Genomic DNA, 21,407 nt, shown 5'->3' on the forward strand with positions numbered 1-21,407 from the left:
CTTGGAATGTATATCAAGGGCCTATCGCCCTTCTCATGCAGGCAGCTTTCCTCCCCTTCCTGGTGAATCAATTGCTAGCAGCAGAAGGGAAATATTGGCTAATTCACATTGAGATGGTGTGCATTTTCCAGCTTTTGGTCTCAGTGCATTAGTCAGGCTCAACATAAGAAATGGCTGCTGCCACAAAGGGCTGCCACAGCCAGGGCAAGGGTGTGCCAACCCAAGTGTATGCCAATCCTTGTGCATCTATGGAAAATGGCTAACAAGGAGATCCTGAGCACTGCAAGTCACTATCCCAGAAAAAGTCCCCCTAGCTCACAGCTCGAGGTCTGACAACCTCATAGCAATGGCATTGTCAGCATTGTACACACAATGAAGTGTGCATGCACACGAAAGCTCATACCAAGAACTAACTTAGTTGGTCTTTAAGGTGCTACTGGAAGGAATATTTTTTGTTTTGACTATGGCAGACCAACACGGCTACCTATCTGTAATTGTACACACACTTCATTAGACTCCGCAGGAAAAAAATCTTGCTCCAGTGCCTCATATGTCATAACAAGGCTCCTATCTTGGTGTAATTCATGGGTAGGCAAACTAAGGCCCGGGGACCGGATGCGGTCCAATCACCTTCTAAATCCGGCCCACAGTCAGGAATCTGCGTGTTTTTACATGAGTAGAACATGTCATTTTATTTAAAATGCATCTCTGGGATATTTGTGGGGCCTGCCTGGTGTTTTTACATGAGTAGTAGTAGTAGTAATAATAATAATAATATCAATAATAATAATAATAATTTATACCCCACCCATCTGGCTGGGTTTCCCCAGCCACTCTGGGCAGCTTCCAACAAAATATTAAAATACGATAGTCTGTTAAACATTAAAAGCTTCCCTAAACAGAGCTGCCTTCAGATGTCTTATAAAATGCATCTCTGGGTTATTTGTGGGGCATAGGAATTCATTCATTTTTTATTTTTATTTTTCAAAATATAGTCTGGCCCCCCACAAGGTCTGAGGGACAGTGGACCGGCCCACTGCTGAAAATGTTTGCTGACCCCTGGTGTAGTTAGTTACCTGAATTGTTAGAGTTGCTGTATTTCATCGTTTGTTCCTCTCCACTCTCAAAGGACGAGCGTTTAGACTTCTGCAGGCACAAAAAGGAAGAGATTCAACAGTTCACAAGTGGTTAGCCAATTGCCTTTTCGCAACTCTTTTTCCTAGTTCCAAACTGGCCTGCAGCATTTCACACACATTAACCCTGTGAGAATTAGCATGGCGACTGCATGACAGGCAGCAGCGATGATGGACAGGTCTTAACTGCAGGGGCCAAGAGCATTTACACAGGGCGCCCAAATCCTCACCAATTACCACCTTTTGGAATACTGCAGGTATAGCTTCAGTTCACAGTGGCAACTGGAGCTCACTACTATTGTCGAAACATGACAACAGTTTTAAAAGGCAGTGTTGAGACCTGGAACTGGAATCTTCCCCTCTTGTTGCGTTAGCTGGGACCATTCTTCTGACTACCTCAACGTGCTGACGGAGGAAAACAACGTCCTTTAAATGAGTGGAACCTTCCCCTCACCGGTTTAGAATTTTCCCATGAGAAACTACCGCGAGAAGGAATGATTATCTGGCTTAGAAATGTGCCATCACAGTGGTGGACAGGATGTAGACTGAACCATTAGCGTAGTCCTTTGTGCAGGGTAGATTTCAGCCTGTGTTTGTCTCCCGCCAGACAGTCACATTATGAACTTTTGAGGGTAGGATGCACATCAGAGTCTTTTGACATAGACCCATCTCCACAACCACCCACACAGAGTTGGTACAGATCTACCAAAAGTTACCGCATTGTGAGGTAGTGTACAAAATGCTAGACTTGGATCAGGAACAGCTGGGTTGAAATCCCCTTAGCCAGGAAGTTTCAGTATAGCTAAAACTTCTTATTCTAGCTCTAGCTTCTCTCACAGAGTTGTTGCAAGTACAGAAATGGAATGATCCGAAGACACTATCTTCTTAGGCAGAAGAGATATATATAAATGAGATAAACAACAATGTGCTAGGCAGCTATCCATGCCTGTTTTAAAATGTTATTAATAAATACAACTATTTTCCCATTATATTTATTAATAAAGTTTTTAAACAGGGATGAATCGCTGCCTAACATATTGCTGCTGCTCTCATTTGTATCCTGCTATATACAGTTTGAAATGGGATGATCGCGTATACACTATTTTCCCATTCTGAGAGAACTATTATTATTAATGTTAGATTCCAGTGCTGCTTACTTTTCGTGCTAAGATCTTCCTCTTTTTTTTCTCTTCCTCTGAACCATAATGAGATTGGGCTCTCGTCAGTCTTCTGTGCTGATGAATCTTTTAACGAAAGAAGAAAAGGACTTAGGGGACAAAGCAGATTACAAATGTTTACCAATTCAAAAACCATTTCCCCATTAGATGTTGTTGTAATAGTTCTCTCTGCTTTATATAGATTATAAAATGAAATAATTATAAAAATATCAACCCAAAATAATAATAATAATTAGCAGTATTTGTCTGAGAAACCATCAGCACTAATGGAAAGAGGTTCGAAACTTACCTGTTTCTGTTCTTCTACTAGTCTTTTCTCTATGCATTCTTTGGCAATCTTCAATGCTTCTTTTAACTTAGTGGGGATCTGATAAGCGAAAAGAAAAAGGTCCACAGCTTGGTGAGAGACTAATATTTATAACATGGCATTCATGCAGATATTCTCTAAAAGTCTGTTGGGCTTAGGGGGAGGGGGGGCCAGGGAGAAGTAGCAATGTGTCAAGGACTGAAAAGTTGGGAAGGGACGGCTAGATAAAATATACTATTCAAAGCAAATTGCCATCAATGTAATTCAACTGTACCTTAAACTGTGTTTTTTCTGAATTTGTTAAAAGGACATCACTGAATAACCTGAAATAAAAAACAAGCAGAAAATGCACATTCAAAAGCCAGCCAGCAAGCACCATCCTACCTAACTGCTGGATTTTTTAATTTTGCACTTGGAATAATAGGAACTGCAGCTAATTGGATTAAGCTCCATATGACAAGGTAGATATGGGTGAAGCAGCTCCTTTCAACTCAAGTCTCCAGCAGCTTAGTGGAAACTAGTACAACTAGGTAAGGAGCTGCTTTGCAAAAATAGCTTGCCGTGCAATGACTAAAGCAGGAGACAGCAATTCCAAGGAGCCAGACTTAGCTGTGACCCAGTGTTGCTCAGAAATTCTAAGAAATGGGGGGGGGGGAATAGTGCAGTTTTTAAAATAGTGGTCAAAACCAGTGCCATTTCAAAAGGTTCAGTCCACCACCCTGACTCAAAAAGGCGCCCAACTGTATCCAGATAGACAAAAACCTGCTCTGTGCATAGCTGTCAACTTACAGATTTGAAAATAAGGGACCAGCAGCCTCAAAAATAAGGGGTCAGCAGCCAAAATAAGGGATTTTCCAGGCACAGGTATGTTCGGCTTCTGAGCCCCTCTGAGCCAAAGGCAGAAAGCCCAGCCAGCAGCCAAACGAAGCCTCAAGCGGTGGTTCCCACAGCGCAGCAACCCAGCAAAGGGGATGCAGCAAGGAAAACCACCGTCACCTCTCCGCTGGGAAGCGCTGAGCAAAGGCGAGTCCCCAGGCAATGTGGCCGATTTGATCGGCACAAGGCATGAAAGCTCCACCCCCCCAGTCATTCTTAGACTCCTTATTGGGTGAGCAACGCAGCCAAGCAACACAGTTGGAGCCTCCCTCCTCCCTCCTCCCGGCAGGGAGGGAGGGAGAGGAGCTGCTTCCTTTGAAACCCGGGAAATTTAAGGGACATCATCAATAGGGGACAGCAGCGGGACACAGAGCTGGGATAAGGGAGTTTCCCACCAAATAAGGGACAGTTGACAGCTATGGCTCTGTGATCCCAGGAACTACCACACAAAATGTGGTGATGGCATCCGAATGCACAGCGAACAAAGCAACTTTCAAAACTATACAGCGGATGTTCAAACATGTGGTTCCATGACCAAGTGAGTCACTCGAAGCAGTTAGGAGTGACTAGCCTGTACAGGGTGAACAAATAGGGACTTACGGCATTTGTAAGAGCCGGGAGACTGTAGGCATGCCGTTCTTCATGGCTTCGGGGGAAATAATGGATTCCAGTACAGTTACTGAAGGGGCGAGAAATACAGAAGTTAAGTTGAAGGTGAGAAATGTAGAAGAAATGCAAACAATCAGAGTTTGAACTAGGCTGAAATGTTGCTTTGAGCAGCAACCTGCACTCACCTACAGATGTGGATGGTGCAGGGGGGAAGCTGTCCACTGGAACAGAGTCCGGGGGTCTCCCGTAGGTCATTTCGTACAGTAAGTGACCAAAGCAATGCACATCAACACTTTCTAAAGTCTGCGAAAAGAAATGGGAGGGAGAGACAGCTTGCTTAAAATATCACGTGATTATCACATGAACCCTACTCTCCACTGGCATCAGCGATCCTGCGCTTGTAACGAATGTTTACTTCCTGTGTGTACTTGCTGCAAAATGAATAACCGCCAACGGCAAGCATGAATTACATGAATTAAGGTTACATTCCTATACACACTTACCTGGGAGTCTGTCCCATTGAACTCAACAGGACTTAGTTCTGAGCAGGCATGGGTTAAGATCGAGCCACAGGAGGATTAGCAAGTTTAGGGAACTGTGATTTGGGACAGACACAAAACAGCCTCTCTGCTGACTGCTTATATTGCAAGCTCATGTCTCGAGCAAACTCAAAACAACTAGGTAACAATTTTTGAAAGCAGCAAGATCCAACTTGTTCTACAAGGTATTTTCAGGACTACCAATATGGCAGAGATCCCATCAGATAAGTGATGTTAAGTTTGACATTATAATAGAGAGAGGAGCTTTTCCAAGTGATAAAACAAGACTCCACCCCCTCCAGGATAATCCATCGGTGCTCTACTCACATGTTTACAGCACCAGTACTACAATACAGTCATACCTTGGTTTTCAAATGCCTTGGGACATGAATGTTTTGGCTCCCAAACAATCGAAAACTGGAAGTGATTGTTCCAGTTTCTGAATGTTCTCTGGAACCCGAACATCTGACGTGACTTCCGCGACTTCCGATTGGCTGCAGGAGCTTCCTGCAGCCAATCGGAAGCAGCGCCTTGGTTTCCGAACGATTTGGAAGTCAAACGGATTTCCGGAACGGATTCCATTCGACTTCCAAGGTACCACTGTATATGGTATTCACAAATGCCCTTCTTTGGTGAAAATACGCTGTAGCAAAGGAGTAGCAACTGTACATTCATTGTGCAATATAATATTTATCTGAAAAAGCCAACTACATACTGCAAGGTTTCGGCATTTCAGAGTTGGCTTATCATTCTCCCTCTCCCTCTAGGAAAACAAAACCAGAACAAGTCAGGGGTTTCTCCCTTCTGGTTTTTGGTGCCACCCTACAATTCTCCTCCTCTTTCTTCCAAAAAAAGAGATAAGTGTTAACTAGTTATTGTAACAAAACCAAAAAAAACAAAACACTGCTGTGTTTCAAAACATCCTTTAAACATCTTTCTATTAAGCTTCTCTCGTAGCATTACTGAATAGCTTTTCTTTTTAAATAAAACAACTATTGCAACGTATGACATCTATAACGGATTCCCACGCACAAAGATGCTTGCCTCGACGTACATTAATTTTGCGGAACTGTGTGAAGTAGGACCGGTAGAAGGAGGGGAGCCCCAGCAGCGAATTCTCCAGATCCAGTAACCTGCATGTGTCCCCGTCCATCATGACATTGGAAGCATGGAGGTGGCCGTACGGAAATCCTTTTTCGTGCAAGAACTTTAAGACCTGGGAGACCAAGCACACAGATGTTTCAGTTTGAGGAAATCAATTCCCTTGCCAAGATCTATTAAACGCCTGCCCAAGGATGTATCCCACACCCTCCCACACATCCCAAAGGGCATTAATTGGGGGCTTTCGTTCTGTGATGAGTACAAGCCCTATTCACACTTCCCCTGCCCAACCGCCTTTGATGCTTCTGTTATTACTATCCAATAGCCCTTCCTCTCCCCTTTCAGATGCTACAGATTTGCTTAAATACCTTCCCACCCTTCTCAAGCCACCTCGAACTCACAAGGTGCACACCTGCATTTTGTGGGATGTGATCCACGGGTAGCAGTCAAGTACAACATTCCTTGTAATGCTAGAGTGGACATGCAAGGATATAATCGGTCCAGCCAGTCGAAACTTCCTGTTCCTCCTGGCCTGGAGCATCCTTCCTCTTGCAAGTGACCAGAGGTGGGCGTGACCCTACCTGTCCAGGTAACAAAAGGGTCACGCAGCTCCCACCCCCCTTTTTTCTCTTTCTCCATTTGTCTGCTTCCAGCTAGGACTGCAGCCAACAGCAGCACAGGGACCTTCCCCCATATGTGGTAAATCCACATGTTGCTATTTGTAACTTTAAGCCTGCCTTCAGGATTCATACTGTGTACTGCCTGGACGTGAGTAAACTTACTTTTTGTTGACTAAGAATAGGATTGTGGTGTCTTTATTCTTTTAAGAGGGATTCGAAGGAACTTACCAGGAACGTACAATTCAATCTGTGGCAGATTGAATGGCATAATAGTAAGAGGTTCTAACGAGCCTTCTGTGCGTGAGAAGGGGAATGTAACTCTGCTACATAAGGAACTTGCTGGCACAAGTAAGGAAGGATATGAATAAACAATATATCCTCTCCTGCCACCCTGAACATTCCCGCACATTTTGCATTTTAGGCCACGTACTGCATCTAGCACACTTCCAATGATCTTAGGCAGTGGTTTCCAATCAGTGTGCCGTGAATGATGGTCAGAGGAGGAGGAGGAGGAGTTTGGATATGATATCCTGCCTTTCACTCCCCTTAAGGAGTCTCCAAGCGGCTAACAATCTCCTTTCCCTTCCTCCCCCACAACAAACACTCTGTGAGGTGAGTGAGGCTGAGAGACTTCAGATAAGTGTGACTGGCCCAAGGTCACCCAGCAGCTGCATGTGGAGGAGCGGGGACGCGAACCCGGTTCCCCAGATTACGAGTCTACCGCTCTTAACCTCAACACCACACTGGCCCTCTGGCCCTCTTTCCTTCCTTCCCCCCTCTGATGCCCTCTTGCGTCTCTGCCTCCCCAAGGCTTCCACAGCTGTTTGTTGCAGCTGCCCTGGCTACAAGCTCCCCAGGAGAATGGTGCCTCTGGGGCTGGCCGGGGGTGCTGGTTGCCAGGAACTGAGATGGCCTTGGAGTGAGCAAGCAAGTGGATGAGAGAGCACAGCTAGCCAGTCTGCCAACCCTTGCCGTTGGGAATGGACCGACAAGTCCCAGGCCCCTGTGGGGCAGTGTGAGGAGGCACCTCTCTTTGGGGTGGGGGGCAGGGCAGCTCAGAGACCAGGGATGGTAGCAGCAGCTGCCCAGAGGACTCCCAAGGAGAGGAGGCTGAGGGAACACCTCACAAGGGAGGGTCTTTGAAAAAGGGTGAGAGGCTGCCAGCTCTGCAGGCAAGGGGTGATGTAACTGGGCTCCTGAATGAGCCCCACAGGGTGACACAGAAAGAATGGAGTTGGTCAAGGGAGTCGTAGACTCAAAACAATCAAAAGCCGTTGATCATAGGCATGTATTAAGGGACTGCTTCTTTCAAAACAGATTGGCTTCCACATGGCAAAAGGTAGGTCCCTTTCCCAGGTAAGGTGTGCTTTGCACCTGCACCCCAGGAACATTTTACAGGAACAAAATACAAGCAAGGCTAGAGTCTCCTCTACCTGCATGCATACAGCCATACCTCACCCATTTTCCTCTGCAAAATTCATTCGGATTTTGCATTCCAATGTGACATTTCTAGCACACATGGAAAAACATTAACAGCTGATTTGGGTTTCAGATACACTTTTTGTTACCGTTTAGAACTTCAAGTGGATTGCCTGCCTTAACAGCAAATCTATTTTAGACAATCTAAAAAAAATCCTGTACCTCTAGAATTTGTCTGCCGAACGTTTTAATTTGCTGAAGTTCAAGACCTTGAATTTTCTTCGGGTTGCAGTACTTCTTCAGAAATGGATCTTTTGGCTTCGCCTGTAATAATCGTAACAGCAATTTTGTTTTTAATCTCAAACATCACTTTTTTATCACATCAGCACAAGGCATTTCAATTCTTAAAAAGTTTTTTTCCCTTGCATGCACTAAGAAAATATTAGGGCAGGTCCCTGATTAAAGAAATCTTTAGGCAATGAATCACATGAGCTGCAGTCTAAGGGTTGTGTCCAATGATAGTCCTGCTAAGAGTAGACCTAATGAAATTAATAGACAACTTAGATCCATCATTTCAATTGATCCACTCTCGAGTAGAACTTGAGTTGGATACAATCCTAAGTACAGTGGTACCCCGCAAGACGAACGCCTCGCGAGACGAAAAACTCGCAAAACGAAAGGTTTTTTCGTTTTCGAGTTGCCTCGCAAGACGAATTTCCCTATGGGCTTGCTTCGCAAAACGAAGCTTGCCCCGGGGACAGCGGGTCTTCTCTTTTGAAGCAAGGGGCGGCGGGGAGATCGCTTCTCCCCACCGCCCCTTGCTTCAAAAGAGGTCCGGGGGCAGCTCTTCCCGCTGCCCCCGGACCTCTTTTGAAGCAAGCGGCTGCGGGGAGATCGCTTCTCTCCGCAGCCGCTTGCTTCAAAAGAGATCCCGGACCTCTTTTGAAGCAAGCGGCTGCGGGGAGATCGCGTCTCTCCGCAGCCGCTTGCTTCAAAAGAGATCCCGGACCTCTTTTGAAGCAAGCGGCTGCGGGGAGATCGCGTCTCTCCGCAGCCGCTTGCTTCAAAAGAGATCCCGGACCTCTTTTGAAGCAAGCGGCTGCGGGGAGATCGCGTCTCTCCGCAGCCGCTTGCTTCAAAAGAGATCCCGGACACCTGCCCCAGCCGCTGGGCTTCGTAGCGCTGCTGCGAAGCCGGGCGGGGGGCGGGAACACCTGCCCCAGCCACCCCGCTTCGGAACGCTGCTCCGAAGCGGGGTGGGGGGGCGGGAACACCTGCCCCAGCCGCCGGGCTTCGTAGCGCTGCTGCGAAGCCGGGCGAGGGGCGGGAACACCTGCCCCAGCCACCCCGCTTCGGAACGCTGCTCCGAAGCGGGGTGGGGGGGCGGGAACACCTGCCCCAGCCGCCGGGCTTCGTAGCGCTGCTGCGAAGCCGGGCGGGGGGCGGGAACACCTGCCCCAGCCACCCCGCTTCGGAACGCTGCTCCGAAGCGGGGTGGTGGGGCGGGAACACCTGCCCCAGCCGCCGGGCTTCGTAGCGCTGCTGCGAAGCCGGGCGGGGGGCGGGAACACCTGCCCCAGCCACCCCGCTTCGGAACGCTGCTCCGAAGCGGGGTGGGGGGGCGGGAACACCTGCCCCAGCCGCCGGGCTTCGTAGCGCTGCTGCGAAGCCGGGCGGGGGGGCGGGAACACCTGCCCCAGCCACCCCGCTTCGGAACGCTGCTCCGAAGCGGGGTGGGGGGGCGGGAACACCTGCCCCAGCCGCCCCGCTTTGGAACGCTGCTCCGAAGCGGGGTGGGGGGGCGGGAACACCTGCCCCAGCCACCCCGCTTCGGAACGCTGCTCCGAAGCGGGGTGGGGGGGCGGGAACACCTGCCCCAGCCGCCGGGCTTCGTAGCGCTGCTGCGAAGCCGGGCGGGGGGCGGGAACACCTGCCCCAGCCACCCTGCTTCGGAACGCTGCTCCGAAGCGGGGGGGGGGCGGGAACACCTGCCCCAGCCGCCGGGCTTCGTAGCGCTGCTGCGAAGCCCGCGCCCCCCAGCCTTCAGAAGAGGTCCGGGGACAGACTGTCCCCGGACCTGGTCTGAAGGCGGTTTCCCTAGGAACGCATTAATTGATTTTCAATGCATTCCTATGGGAAACCGTGCATCGCAAGACGAAAAAACCGCAAGACGAAGAGACTTGCGGAACGAATTAATTTCGTCTTGCGAGGCACCACTGTAACTACATTTGCATGTGAGTAGAACAATAGTTCTGAAGCAAGGCATCGTTTTCCTTGATTTTAGATGCAGGTCTTGTAGCAGGCAACATCTTAGAAGAGGAACACCCCACCCACCCCCTTGTGTGTGAGCAAGAGAAGTAAAAAATGCCAAAAATGCCTCTTAGCTTGGTGCTTGGCACTTGTAAGAACTTCGTTAAAAAAAATATCTACACCATGCTATGTTGTAAAAATCTGCTGTCCAGTTACTAGGGATATATATATATAGCATGCAAGCAAAATGGTTCTTTAGATTTATTAAATGTTGCAGACCTAAAAAATACGCTCTGCAAATACATCAAGTCCACGTTACTTATGTACCTTGAAAACATTATGCCTCGAGAGCATACTTAACCCTACCTTATATATCAGGTCTTTGAGTGTTCCTTTTTCGCTGAAGGGTCTTATTACCAGTGCAGAAGATTCATTGGCCATTGCAAAAGTGACTTTGTAAATATAGGGATGCTGTTTTTGAAAAAAGGGAGAAAACACATTTAAGTTTTCTAACGTTCTGATCCTAGGTCCCACCAAGTTCAATGTGCAAGTACTGTCTTCACAGTGATCTAAACCAGTGATGGGGAGTATGGAGTCCTTTCAACCTCATGGTTAAGAACATCTGCAAGGCACCAAGTTAGGGGAAGGGATTATTAAGATGACAGTCCGAACGGGGCTTTACTCAGCTCGATAAAACACCCCTGATTTTGTTGAACATTCATTGTACCAAACACGACTCCTGCACACGGTAATTCAAGAAGATTGTTGCATGATCAGTTCCCCCCCCCCCCCCCAGTAGGCAGCAGACATCAAAGCCTGCTCAAAGAGTGAGAGATGTCCTGGCAAAAACACTGCTGTGTGTTCTAGACAAATTTGTGCGTGGCCAATTGCTCACATTTAAAGGATTAGCGTTTCCCAGCAGAGACCTTTACTTTTGTTTAAATTTTGAACATGACAATCAGGTTTTTTGTGGCAACTCTGAAATGTGTTTGCTTACAGGGATAAACCAAACGACACTCTCAGGAGCTTCTATTGCATTGTAAATAAGTACCTAATGCCTAAAGTGATAAAAGAGAAGGGCATACAGTGGTACCTCGGGTTACATACGATTCAGGTTACATACGCTTCAGGTTACAGACTCCGCTAACCCAGAAATAGTGCTTCAGGTTAAGAACTTTGCTTCAGGATGAGAACAGAAATCGTGCTCCAGCGGCGCGGCGGCAGCAGGAGGCCCCATTAGCTAAGTGGTGCTTCAGGTTAAGAACGGTTTCAGGTTAAGAACGGAACTCCGGAACGAATTAAGTACGTAACCAGAGGTACCACTGTGCAAGGTTACTATTGCACATGGTGTTTGGGATGAAACCATGAGGACAGTTCATTTGTTTGCACAAATTAGTTCACAAATAAACTTGTTTTGTTCCTGTAGAGCTTATGGTCGCACAGCTCATTTTACCCAATCCACACAGTTAAAATCCCCATTAACAGAGTGGGGCTGGCTTTTGAATAAGCATACACAAGTCTTCAATGCAGCTTTCTTTAATGGCTACTAGCCCAGATGTCTATGTTTCACCTTAACTGCTGAAAGGCAGAATTGCCAGTTGCTGGGGATCCCAAATGGGGAGAGCAATGAACTTTTACTGCCTCCTCCTTCCTCCCCTCTCTCTTCCGACTTCTCTTTTCCCTCAGCCCCTTATTGCCTATAAAAGAAACGTCTCGCTCTCTGAATATGACGGAGTTTACGACTTGAAAACAGGGACTCTGTATGTTCAACTGCAGGCTTCCTCAACCTAGGCCCTCCAGATGTTTTTGGCCTACAACTCCCATGATCCCTAGCTAGCAGGACCAGTGGCCAGGGATGATGGAAATTGTAGTCTCAAAACATCTGGAGGGCCAAGTTTGAGGAAGCCTGTTCTACTGTTACCCAAGAAAATATTGCAGTAAAAACATATTAAAAAAAACCAAAACACAAGGGAAAAAACCTGCAATAAAATGTATTTCTTTTATTTACTTAACAAAAAGGGAACGCTCAAAATAAACTCCTAGCCGGCTGTGACAGGGAGATTCACAGCTAATGAAAACTGCTTTAAATGCCCATCCAGTTTAAGAACGATGCATGGGTGGTAGGTAGCCCAAGGGCCAGGGTTTGAAATCAAGATGAGATACGGTCACCTCTGTGCACTACTGACTTTTGTGAAGTTTTGTGTTGGACCAAGGAAAGTATGTGGATTAAAAGTAATAATTGAAGAAACTACTCACAGAACAAGAAGAAAGAAGTTTCACAGCGCACTGAAGATCTTTGTCAGACAGGTACTTGTCAGGGCCAAGGTCAGCCTGGAAATACAATGACTATGTTACTCAAAATGACAAAAAACAAACAAAACACCACACACTGATTAAAAGAACAGGGACACACTGTAATCGAAGCACCACAATGGCTCCCAAAAGTGAAACTTGCCCAGCTCAACGCTAGCCGCTCCTTTGGTTGATTTTTAATCTTCATTAAGAAATATTTCTTCCGTATCCTCCACCCTAAAAAAAGAAAACAGCCACGCGATTACCAATAGTTTGATTGAAGTTGCCAAATCAGGGTTTTCATTTTCTACACAAGCCACGTTCAGATAAGCAGATTGGCCAGGCGTGCACCCAACATGACCCCAATTCTCCTGCAGCAATTCTGTGTTTTCTATAAACACCAATTAGTTTGGAAAGTCTGTTCCAATACGACCTCATTGTTTCACAGTCTCAAATAAAAAGGAAAGGGACTTTTCACTATCAACTGTACAAATGCACTATTGCATTAAATTGTGTGGACGTGGGTGGTCCTTAAAAATTAATATTTGGATTATTTGTGTTACAGGCTGATTCATGACCATTCTCCCCAGTGCTTTTTTCTGAGGGGTGCACAGGGGTAAACATACTCCTAAACATTTTGTGAATCTTTGTGCTTTTGTCCATTTACTGTATTTATTTTTCCTGATTTGAAAAAAATGGTGATTTTCTTGAGTCAAAATGAGAGTACCCCTAAACATTTTTTTAAGAAAAAAAAAGGCACTGGGTCTCTCTAAATAGTCTGAAGTGGGACACGCCTATGTATAAACTCACTTCCACCTCTCAAAAGCCACTTGTAGAAACTATCTTTCAAGCCTTACTTTCTTCGTTTACAACAGAAAACACAAAGAATCAGAAGTTTACATGAAACAAACTTTCTAATTCATTTTAAATATTAATATAGAGGTGTGTGCATGGAATGTGCATTTGAATAAAATTTAAGCATAACGGGGGGGGGGGTCTGTCTCTTGAAAAGGGCCTCAAACTGTTCTGACACACAGTGGTAAACGTCTGGTAAACAGGGGGAACCAATCCAGAAACACATCAGGGTCCACAGTTTGATCATCTTCACCAACTTAATATATGACACAAGTATTAAACGGTCAAGGCTTAATGTTCAAGGTGACTTGGCACATGAAAAGGGCCCAGATTCCATCTCTGCCATTACCACTTAGAAGGCTGGAAAAAGCTTTTACGGAAGGCTAAACTAGAGGAGGATTAAATTAGCAACTGCATGATTATTATTTTTTAAGTAAACAGAAGGCCTGGAGGGGGGCAATCTGGATCAAGACTAGGAGGGAAGGGTAGAGGAATTTAACCCTGCCCTCTGCCCCTTATTTACATTGCAAAGAATGCTTCTACTAGTGCAATCAGACCACGGCAGAGAACAAAATCCCTGTGTGCCTGATATTTGCATGAAGGTATCATGTCTAGGTATCATGTCTGCTGCTGCTGCTGCTATTCAGAGGACACTCAATTGGGTTGGATAAGCCGACAGCACATTTCTTGGTTTGTGGCGCAATCGCTTTACCTAGCGAGCAAAAAACTCTTACCGATATCCTTTAGAGGTTCCACCACTTCCCACTTTGGCTCTGACCGAAAGAACATCGAAACGTGCTGTAAGGCAATCTCTGAAAATAGAATTTTGGGTGACCGTCAGGTACACATATTAACAAGTGTCAGTGGTGAAGCTGTTACCTTATAACGTTTCGCATAAGAGAGGGTGTCTCCTCAGAGGGTTCTTTTCCACTCTAGTTCAACTTAAATGCACACACTTCCTGGGATTTTATTTAAAACCAGAGTACTAGGCACCACAAAGTAAATATTTTATATGGGTATAACAGGTGACAACCCCACCACCAAAAAGAGGCTATTGGTAGGCTTCTGTGAGGGCAAAACTCAGCAAAGACTAAAACACTCTATTTAAGAAGAGGAGTCCCTAGATAAGGAGTTAGGAACCTGTGGTCCTCTAGCTATTGCTGGACTACAACTCCCATCAGTCCCAGAGAGAATGGATGATTGACAGGGATGGTGGGAGCTGGAGTTCAATAATATCTGGAGACTCACAGGTCCCCCATTCCTGCCCTAGATAAAATAATTTTTCTCTCAAGGTAGCCTGGTGTTGAAATCAGGAACGGCAATCCTAATCGTCAACATCTAACAACCCTGGTAGCTTTCCATGTGAGGCCCTTTCAGAGGTCCAGAGAGGCCTAGGTCATTTCAGGCTTTTGAGGTCCTTAGCCACAACAACAACAACAACAAAATGGCACATGGAAATAAAACAAGACACCAAAATATTCTGCCACTAGAACAGATAGATTTTAAATATTCATAAATGTTAATAAAACCTTTTTCAAGTAACAACAACATGTCACATCTATTTTTGCTCAAATTTGCAGGTCTAAGCAATGTGTGTGTGTGTCTGATGCTCACAAAAACAAGTTGTAAAACTTATCAAAGGCCCCAAAGTTAACAGGTTTCTAAATCTGAGGCTCTGGCCACATAACCCTACCCTTCTTGACTGGCCCTTGTCTGAAAAAAGGACACAAGCATCTGTATAATGTCTGAAATCAGATGTGCTGGATAAAAAAATATATTTGACTTCTGAAGTAAGAGTCAACCAAGGATGCTGTAATCTCTTTAGAAGTCTCTCTTATGTACCAGGACATTGTTAAGCCTACAAAAAGGATATTCTCTGTCATTTGTCTGGAATATTTGCTATTCTTTACATTTCCTTTCATGTACACGCACACACACACAAAATGGCCATGTGCCTAGTTTACAGTTTTCTATGAAGACAAATATTCTGTGAATCAGCACGGAAGGTTGCATCACAGTAGGCAGCGAGAAGCCGAGGAAATCAAAAGTTAAAAACAACATTCCGTTCTCACGTTGCCCCACTGTGCTCAGGTGTTTCATCTCTAAGGATGAAAGAGGTGCGCAGTGGGAGATGAGGCCTTGAGCTGTGAAATGTTTAAGCAGAACAGCCTAACAAGAACACGGCAGCTACTGTAGCAGGCATTTCCATGAGCTGGTGGGCTGAAGAAAGAACAGGACGCTTTTCAGTTCCTTAGTTTAGATTTCAAATGTATGGGGGTCTCTTGCTGTAGTCCTAATATTTCCTCAGATAAATAAGGGGGGGAGCTATGAAAGTCTGGCTTATTAATCATGAAATGCCAAATACTACCCATACCCAAAGCCGGCTTGCGCCCACAGAAGATGGGCAAATCTTGGGCAGAAGACTTGCAGAGGGAGGACTCCCAATAACACTTAGAACACAATTTGATGAAGTTTCTCAGTGTTGCAGAAGGCCCTTGCTGCTGAAGAAAACAATGTCCTGGTTCACATATCATTACGATAAACCATGGTTCATGTTGTCCAAACCAGGGTTCATAGTTTATTCCTCTCCTAACAAACCACAGGCAGTAGCCAAACCGATGACACAAGAAGCCAAAAGCTGTGGTTTTGAATCTGCTTTAGATGAACAGCCACTTCTTGTGTCATCCATACATGGAACAACTGTGGTAAATCTGTTCTCTAGTTGGTGGAAATAAGCCAACTTCAAACCATGGTATATATGCAGCAGTATTATCATCCTCCTCTTCCTCCTCCTCCTCCTCATCGCCATATCTTTTTTGATGCAAATGGTTGATCTGCTTCAATGGCCTATTGAACGCTCTGGTCCTAGGTGTGCAAGACTCTTATACAATGGCTTCATGAAGGACCTATAACCATTGGTTCAGCTGCTCCAGTGTCAAAATACACTCAAAAAACGATCAGCTAAAGGGTCCAATAGGGGCTGAAATCCAGGGCAACCATGTGCTAAATAAATGCTGAATTGTACCAACATTATGGGGTTGTTGTTGTTTACAGAGCTCCTCACTTTAAAGTCACTTTTCTTTTTAAAACAGAGAGCTGTAGGTAGAAATGCTTTTGTTTTGAACTGCTCATCACTTCCTTCAGGAAATACATCAAAACTATATTGCCAGGCTGTGACATGCACCACTTTCAAGTTCCCAGTCTCCTGAATTCAAAAGATGTCTCAAGTGTTCTGAGGCTGCAATCCTGCACTCAGTTTTAAACACTTTTACAAGGCAATCCTTTGCATGTCTACAAGGCAATCCTTTGCATGTCTACTAAGTAAGTACCAGCCTTAAGAAGAGAATTTCAGTGTCCCAAACTTGGGACCCCTAGACTGCAGTCCATGGCAGTAAGTTCAGCTTCCCTCCACCCGTATTATCCCCTACTCTCTTTGGCAAGGATGCCCAGATTTCAGTCGGACGTCAACTGTTTCAAGCCCTTGCACCATTATGGAAGAAGGGTAACTCCTTAGGAGCTATAGTGGGCAATGTGGATTGATCCTCCAACCCCAAAAGAGGAGAAGGGTGAAGTCCTCCTGCCTTAACTGTTGGGCTAAAGGACTTTCCAATGAAAACAAGCAAAGAAATTTCCAAAATAGCCTACTTACCAGTGTAGTTTACAGAGTAATTGTTTGGATCCAAAAATTTCTTGACCAATTCACAGTTGGACAGAATGTGATTGGAAGTAATTGCATTGAGATAGTTCTGGAGTCCTTTCTGTCTTTCAGCTATGAATTCGCGATCCATATTTCCAATCAACTTTTTGGGAGGAAGAGGTAGACTGAGAGCGGATATCTTCAAAAACAAAAGGTGCAGAAGAGGTACAACGTAAGAGAAGGTACTCTAAAAATTCCATTAAGCAGTTGGTTTCCATTCAATTAAACAGCCTCATGTACTTCCCTTCCCCCAGAGGAGCAACAGAGACTTTCACTTCTATATTTGATTAACCACTTCTTAGGGTTAGGTATGAACCCTAATCTTGGCTATACTTGGTTGAAACACGTCAGCTTCATAGCCCGTTGTTTGAAGTTGGCTTGTTTAATGCAAACCATAATTCAGATTAACCAGGGTTTATTGAGCTCAGATGAAATGCTGGTCAAAAACAGAAGCAAAAGCCCTTTTTTCTCCAAGCATTGCCAGAGGAGAAGAAGGGAAAGAGGAGCTCCCTGCAGCTCATTCCCATCACGGTATGCTATAGTAAGCGATGCTTTTATCATGACATTCAAACACAACCGCTGACATGTAACTGAAATTTGGCCATTAACAAACCCAAACCAGAGGGAATTAAGCAATCCTGAGTATTTACCCAGAAATACCTGAGTATGTACCCAGATTAGTTAATAGTAATAATAATAAATAATAAATTTTATTTATACCCTGCCCTCCCCGGCCAGAGCCAGGCTCAGGGCGGCTAACACCAGTAAAATTACAGTAAAAACATAATGGGGGGGACCCAATTTAAAATACAGGTTAAAATGCAATTTGAAATGCAGCCTCATTTTAAAAGTAGCCCATAGATCAAAACCATAAGGGGAGGGAAACATAAGGGTCAGACCAAGTCTAAACCAAAGGCCAGGCGGAACAGCTCTGTCTTGCAGGCCCTGCGGAAAGATGTCAAATCCCGCAGGGCCCTAGTCTCTTGTGACAGAGCATTCCACCAAGTTGGGGCCAGTACTGAAAAGGCCCTGGCCCTAGTTGAGACCAATCTAACCACCTTGCGACTTGGGACCTCCAAAATGTTATTCCTAAATACACTAAAAGGCCTGGTTTGGATGTCAAAGCACAGTTAAAAACAAACCATGGTTTGATGCGAATGAGCAGCCCACTTGTGCAAGCTGTTGAAACGTTCTTGCTCTGCTCGTCCCATGCTCGTACTGCTGCGGGACTGCCGAGAAACAAGGCAGAATCTGGCTTGCCATGATGTCTGAACCCAGGTTTATAGCTTCTTGCCCCCCTGCAAACACACCACAAGCAGTAAGCCAAGCACAGAGCTTGGCTACCTGCTCCAACCACCTGCCACAACAACCACCAGGATTCCAAAGATAATTGTGTGTGTGTGTGTACATATAGAAAGCTTTTCCGTCTCAATAATGCTGAAGTGTCTACAACAGCCTTTCTCAACCTGTGGGTCCCCAGATGTTGTTGAACTACAACTCCCATCACCCCTAGCTAGCAAGGCCAGAGCTCAGGGATGAAGGGAGTTGTAGTCCAACAACATCTGGGGACCCACAGGTTCAGAACCACTGGTCTACAACATCCATAAATAAGCACAAGATAAAATATCAGCATCTCAAACATAATGGCAAACAGACAACAGCAGCGGCTGGAACAATTCAATTCTCCTAGAAAGGCTGAAAAAAAGAGCACAGGTTTCACCACCTGCTGTTTTGTAGTCCTTTGCTACTAGGAGTTTGAACCATGTCCAGCAATGCCCCACCACAAGATGACCCAACATACAGAAGTCAGTGATTCTGATTAAAGCTTTATAATAATCCACTAGCCAAAGAAAGTACAGTTTTAAGACTGACAGCATGGTATCTCAATGGCAAAACCTTTCTCGGGAAACAGAAAGAGGATGGACTGCGAGAGTCGTCATTTCATTTTGCAACGGAAATTACAAAACGCCTTCCCGGCCTGAACGGAATTTGATTCTTGCTCTTCGTGCAAAAAGCAAAGGGTCAAAGATCCTACAGTTCCCAGGGCAAACAAGAAGTGCTAAGGTCAGAATGCACTGCTACCTATTTATGCCATCCCAGTGTTGCACAATATGTCTGTCTGCCTAAATGACATTGGCAATATTTACAATGCCAGGGCTAATAATTACAATGGAGTGGAAGTATCTCAGGTGCTTTAAAAAAAAAGAAGTTGTCTCCAAGATGAACATAATTCAAAATTTTGTATAAGACACCTAAGCAGAATCAGCATCAAGTTTAACCTGCTGGGGAGTGCAAGGTGTTGTGGGGAGCCCTAAACAGTTGCCCAAGTGGTTCCCCCTTATTTTTTGTTTGTTAATAATAATAATAATTTTTTATTTGTACCCCACCCATCTGGCTGGGTTTCCCCAGCCACTCTGGGCGGCTTCCACAGAGACCAAAAATACAGTACACTAAAATGTCACACATTTAAAATTTCCCTGAACGGGGCTGCCTTAAGATGTCTTCTGAATGTCAGGTAGTTTTTTTATCGCTTTGACATCTGATGGGAGGGCGTTCCACAGGGCGGGCACCACTACTGAGAAGGCCCTCTGCCTGGTTCCCTGTAGCTTTGCTTCTCACAATGAGGGAACCGCCAGAAGGCCCTCGGCACTGGACCTCAGTGTCCGGGCAGAACGATAGGGGTGGAGACGCTCCTTCAGGTATACTGGACCGAGGCTGTTTAGGGCTTTAAAGGTCAGCACTAACACTTTGAATTGTGCTCGGAAACGTACTGGGAGCCAATGTAGGTCTTTCAAGACCGGTGTTATGTGGTCTTGGCGGCCGCCCCCAGTCACCAGTCAAGCTGCCGCATTCTGGATTAGTTGTAGTTTCCGGGTCACCTTCAAAGGTAGCCCCACGTAGAGCGCATTGCAGTAGGCCAAGCGGGAGATAACTAGAGCATGCACCACTCTGGCGAGACAGTCCGCGGGCAGGTAGGGTCTTAGCCTGCGTACCAGGTAGAGTTGGTAAACAGCTGCCCTGGATACAGAATTGACCTGCGCCTCCATGGACAGCTGTGAGTCCAAAATGACTCCAGGCTGCGCACCTGGTCCTTCAGGGGCACAGTTACCCCATTCAGGACCAGGATTCAGTTTGTTTAAACTTGTTTTTTTCATGTGCTGTTTTTCGAAGAATTATCAGTCCATACAGAGGAAACAGGAAGGAAGGTTCACAACATTAGTAAGTCCCACAGAATTGCTTCTTCCTTCCCCAGAAAAACTTTTGCTGAGCTCATTCACTTCTAAGGCAGTGATTTACTATCACCATCCTGCTGAACTGACACATATATTACAGTCTGCTTTGCAATGAAGACTTCAGCTTGTCAAACAGATTTTTCTTCTTTTTTTAATCTACTGCCATTACTGTTTTAACCAGTGGTTAAATTGCTGCTTTTATCTTCTTTTGTGTTTTATAGGACTGAGCTACGCTGTATTTTATCTTGTTCGTTGTTATAACTGCCTTGAGCCACAGTGTGTCAAAAGACAGGATATGAATGTAAATAAATTGATCCTTGAATCTGAAAATGCCCAGTGCTGATCTTTAAAACCACCCTGGAGATAGCAGTACTTTTGAAATACAAGCCATCTCTTCACATCAGTATAGAAAAAGAATCAATATTTGTTATATATATGAAATCCATTTAAAGGACTTAAAATGAATGGACTTCTCTCCAATAGTCTATTGTACTGAAAATTTGGTACACCACACACAGAGAACAGACACAAGGTAGTCATTGTAGTTCTACTGGCTTGTTTTGTTGGAATCATCAGGGTAGGACTTTGCCGAATGAGGAGAGCCCCCAAGCACAGCACAGCTGGTTTACTACGTTTTGAAGCAATGTGAAATAATACTTAATTTCCCCCTAAAGGAGGAGGGACCAGTAAGATCATAATGCCTTGCTGCCAAAATTACTTAACTGCGCCATTTGTTTTGCATATTACCGTCCACGAGAATGCCTTAACGGAACTCTTGCTCCATTTGTATCTCACAGAGAATGCGAGGGGAGCAAAAGGGTTTGCTGAAACCCACTTGACAAAATTCTGCAATCACTAACTTCCCTCTTCTGCCTAGAAGTCACTGAACAGTTCTTTAACATACATCCTCTTCCCCTGTACTTTCCCACGCACGCTTAAAAAGAATTCAATGTTCTGGGAAAAGCACAAGCACACAGTAGCTGCAGTGTTCGAAAAATGAAGGAATGCTACTCAGCGGCAAGGAAATACATCACGCGATAAAACAGCACCAGAAAGTACTTCGGAAAGGAACAAAACGACTGCATACACTGCATACTTTTTTTAAAAAGCACATTATGACTTCTGCTTTTGTAAGAAATAGACATTTTGACCACAGAAGATGAATCAAGTTAAACTGAATGTCTGCCACTCTTCCCATCTTCAACGGGTTGCACAAAACATTACTAGGAACAGTTTTTTCCATAGAGTACTTTAGTACAGTGGTACCTCGGGTTAAGAACTTAATTCGTTCTGGAGGT

At 45.2% G+C, this 21,407-nt stretch overlaps 1 protein-coding gene across 6 annotated transcripts in view; it reads right to left on the reverse strand.

The window, feature by feature from the left end:
- Positions 1-21,407, reverse strand: part of PXK (PX domain containing serine/threonine kinase like) — a 50,274-nt gene that overhangs the window by 11,968 nt on the left and 16,899 nt on the right. For all 6 annotated transcript variants that reach the window (XM_081902389.1, XM_081902390.1, XM_081902387.1 and 3 more), the window contains exons 4-16: positions 16,829-17,015; positions 13,914-13,991; positions 12,488-12,561; positions 12,289-12,363; positions 10,399-10,503; positions 8,005-8,106; positions 5,697-5,858; positions 4,289-4,406; positions 4,095-4,173; positions 2,893-2,941; positions 2,601-2,678; positions 2,291-2,377; positions 1,077-1,146 (exon numbers count right to left, since the gene is read on the reverse strand). In XM_081902389.1, coding sequence (XP_081758515.1) covers positions 1,077-1,146; positions 2,291-2,377; positions 2,601-2,678; positions 2,893-2,941; positions 4,095-4,173; positions 4,289-4,406; positions 5,697-5,858; positions 8,005-8,106; positions 10,399-10,503; positions 12,289-12,363; positions 12,488-12,561; positions 13,914-13,991; positions 16,829-17,015 — 1,264 coding nt within the window. The remainder of the gene's footprint in view (positions 1-1,076; positions 1,147-2,290; positions 2,378-2,600; positions 2,679-2,892; positions 2,942-4,094; positions 4,174-4,288; positions 4,407-5,696; positions 5,859-8,004; positions 8,107-10,398; positions 10,504-12,288; positions 12,364-12,487; positions 12,562-13,913; positions 13,992-16,828; positions 17,016-21,407) is intronic.

This window comes from Podarcis melisellensis (assembly GCF_964234715.1).
Source record: "Podarcis melisellensis genome assembly, chromosome: 2".
NCBI lineage: Eukaryota > Metazoa > Chordata > Lepidosauria > Squamata > Lacertidae > Podarcis > Podarcis melisellensis.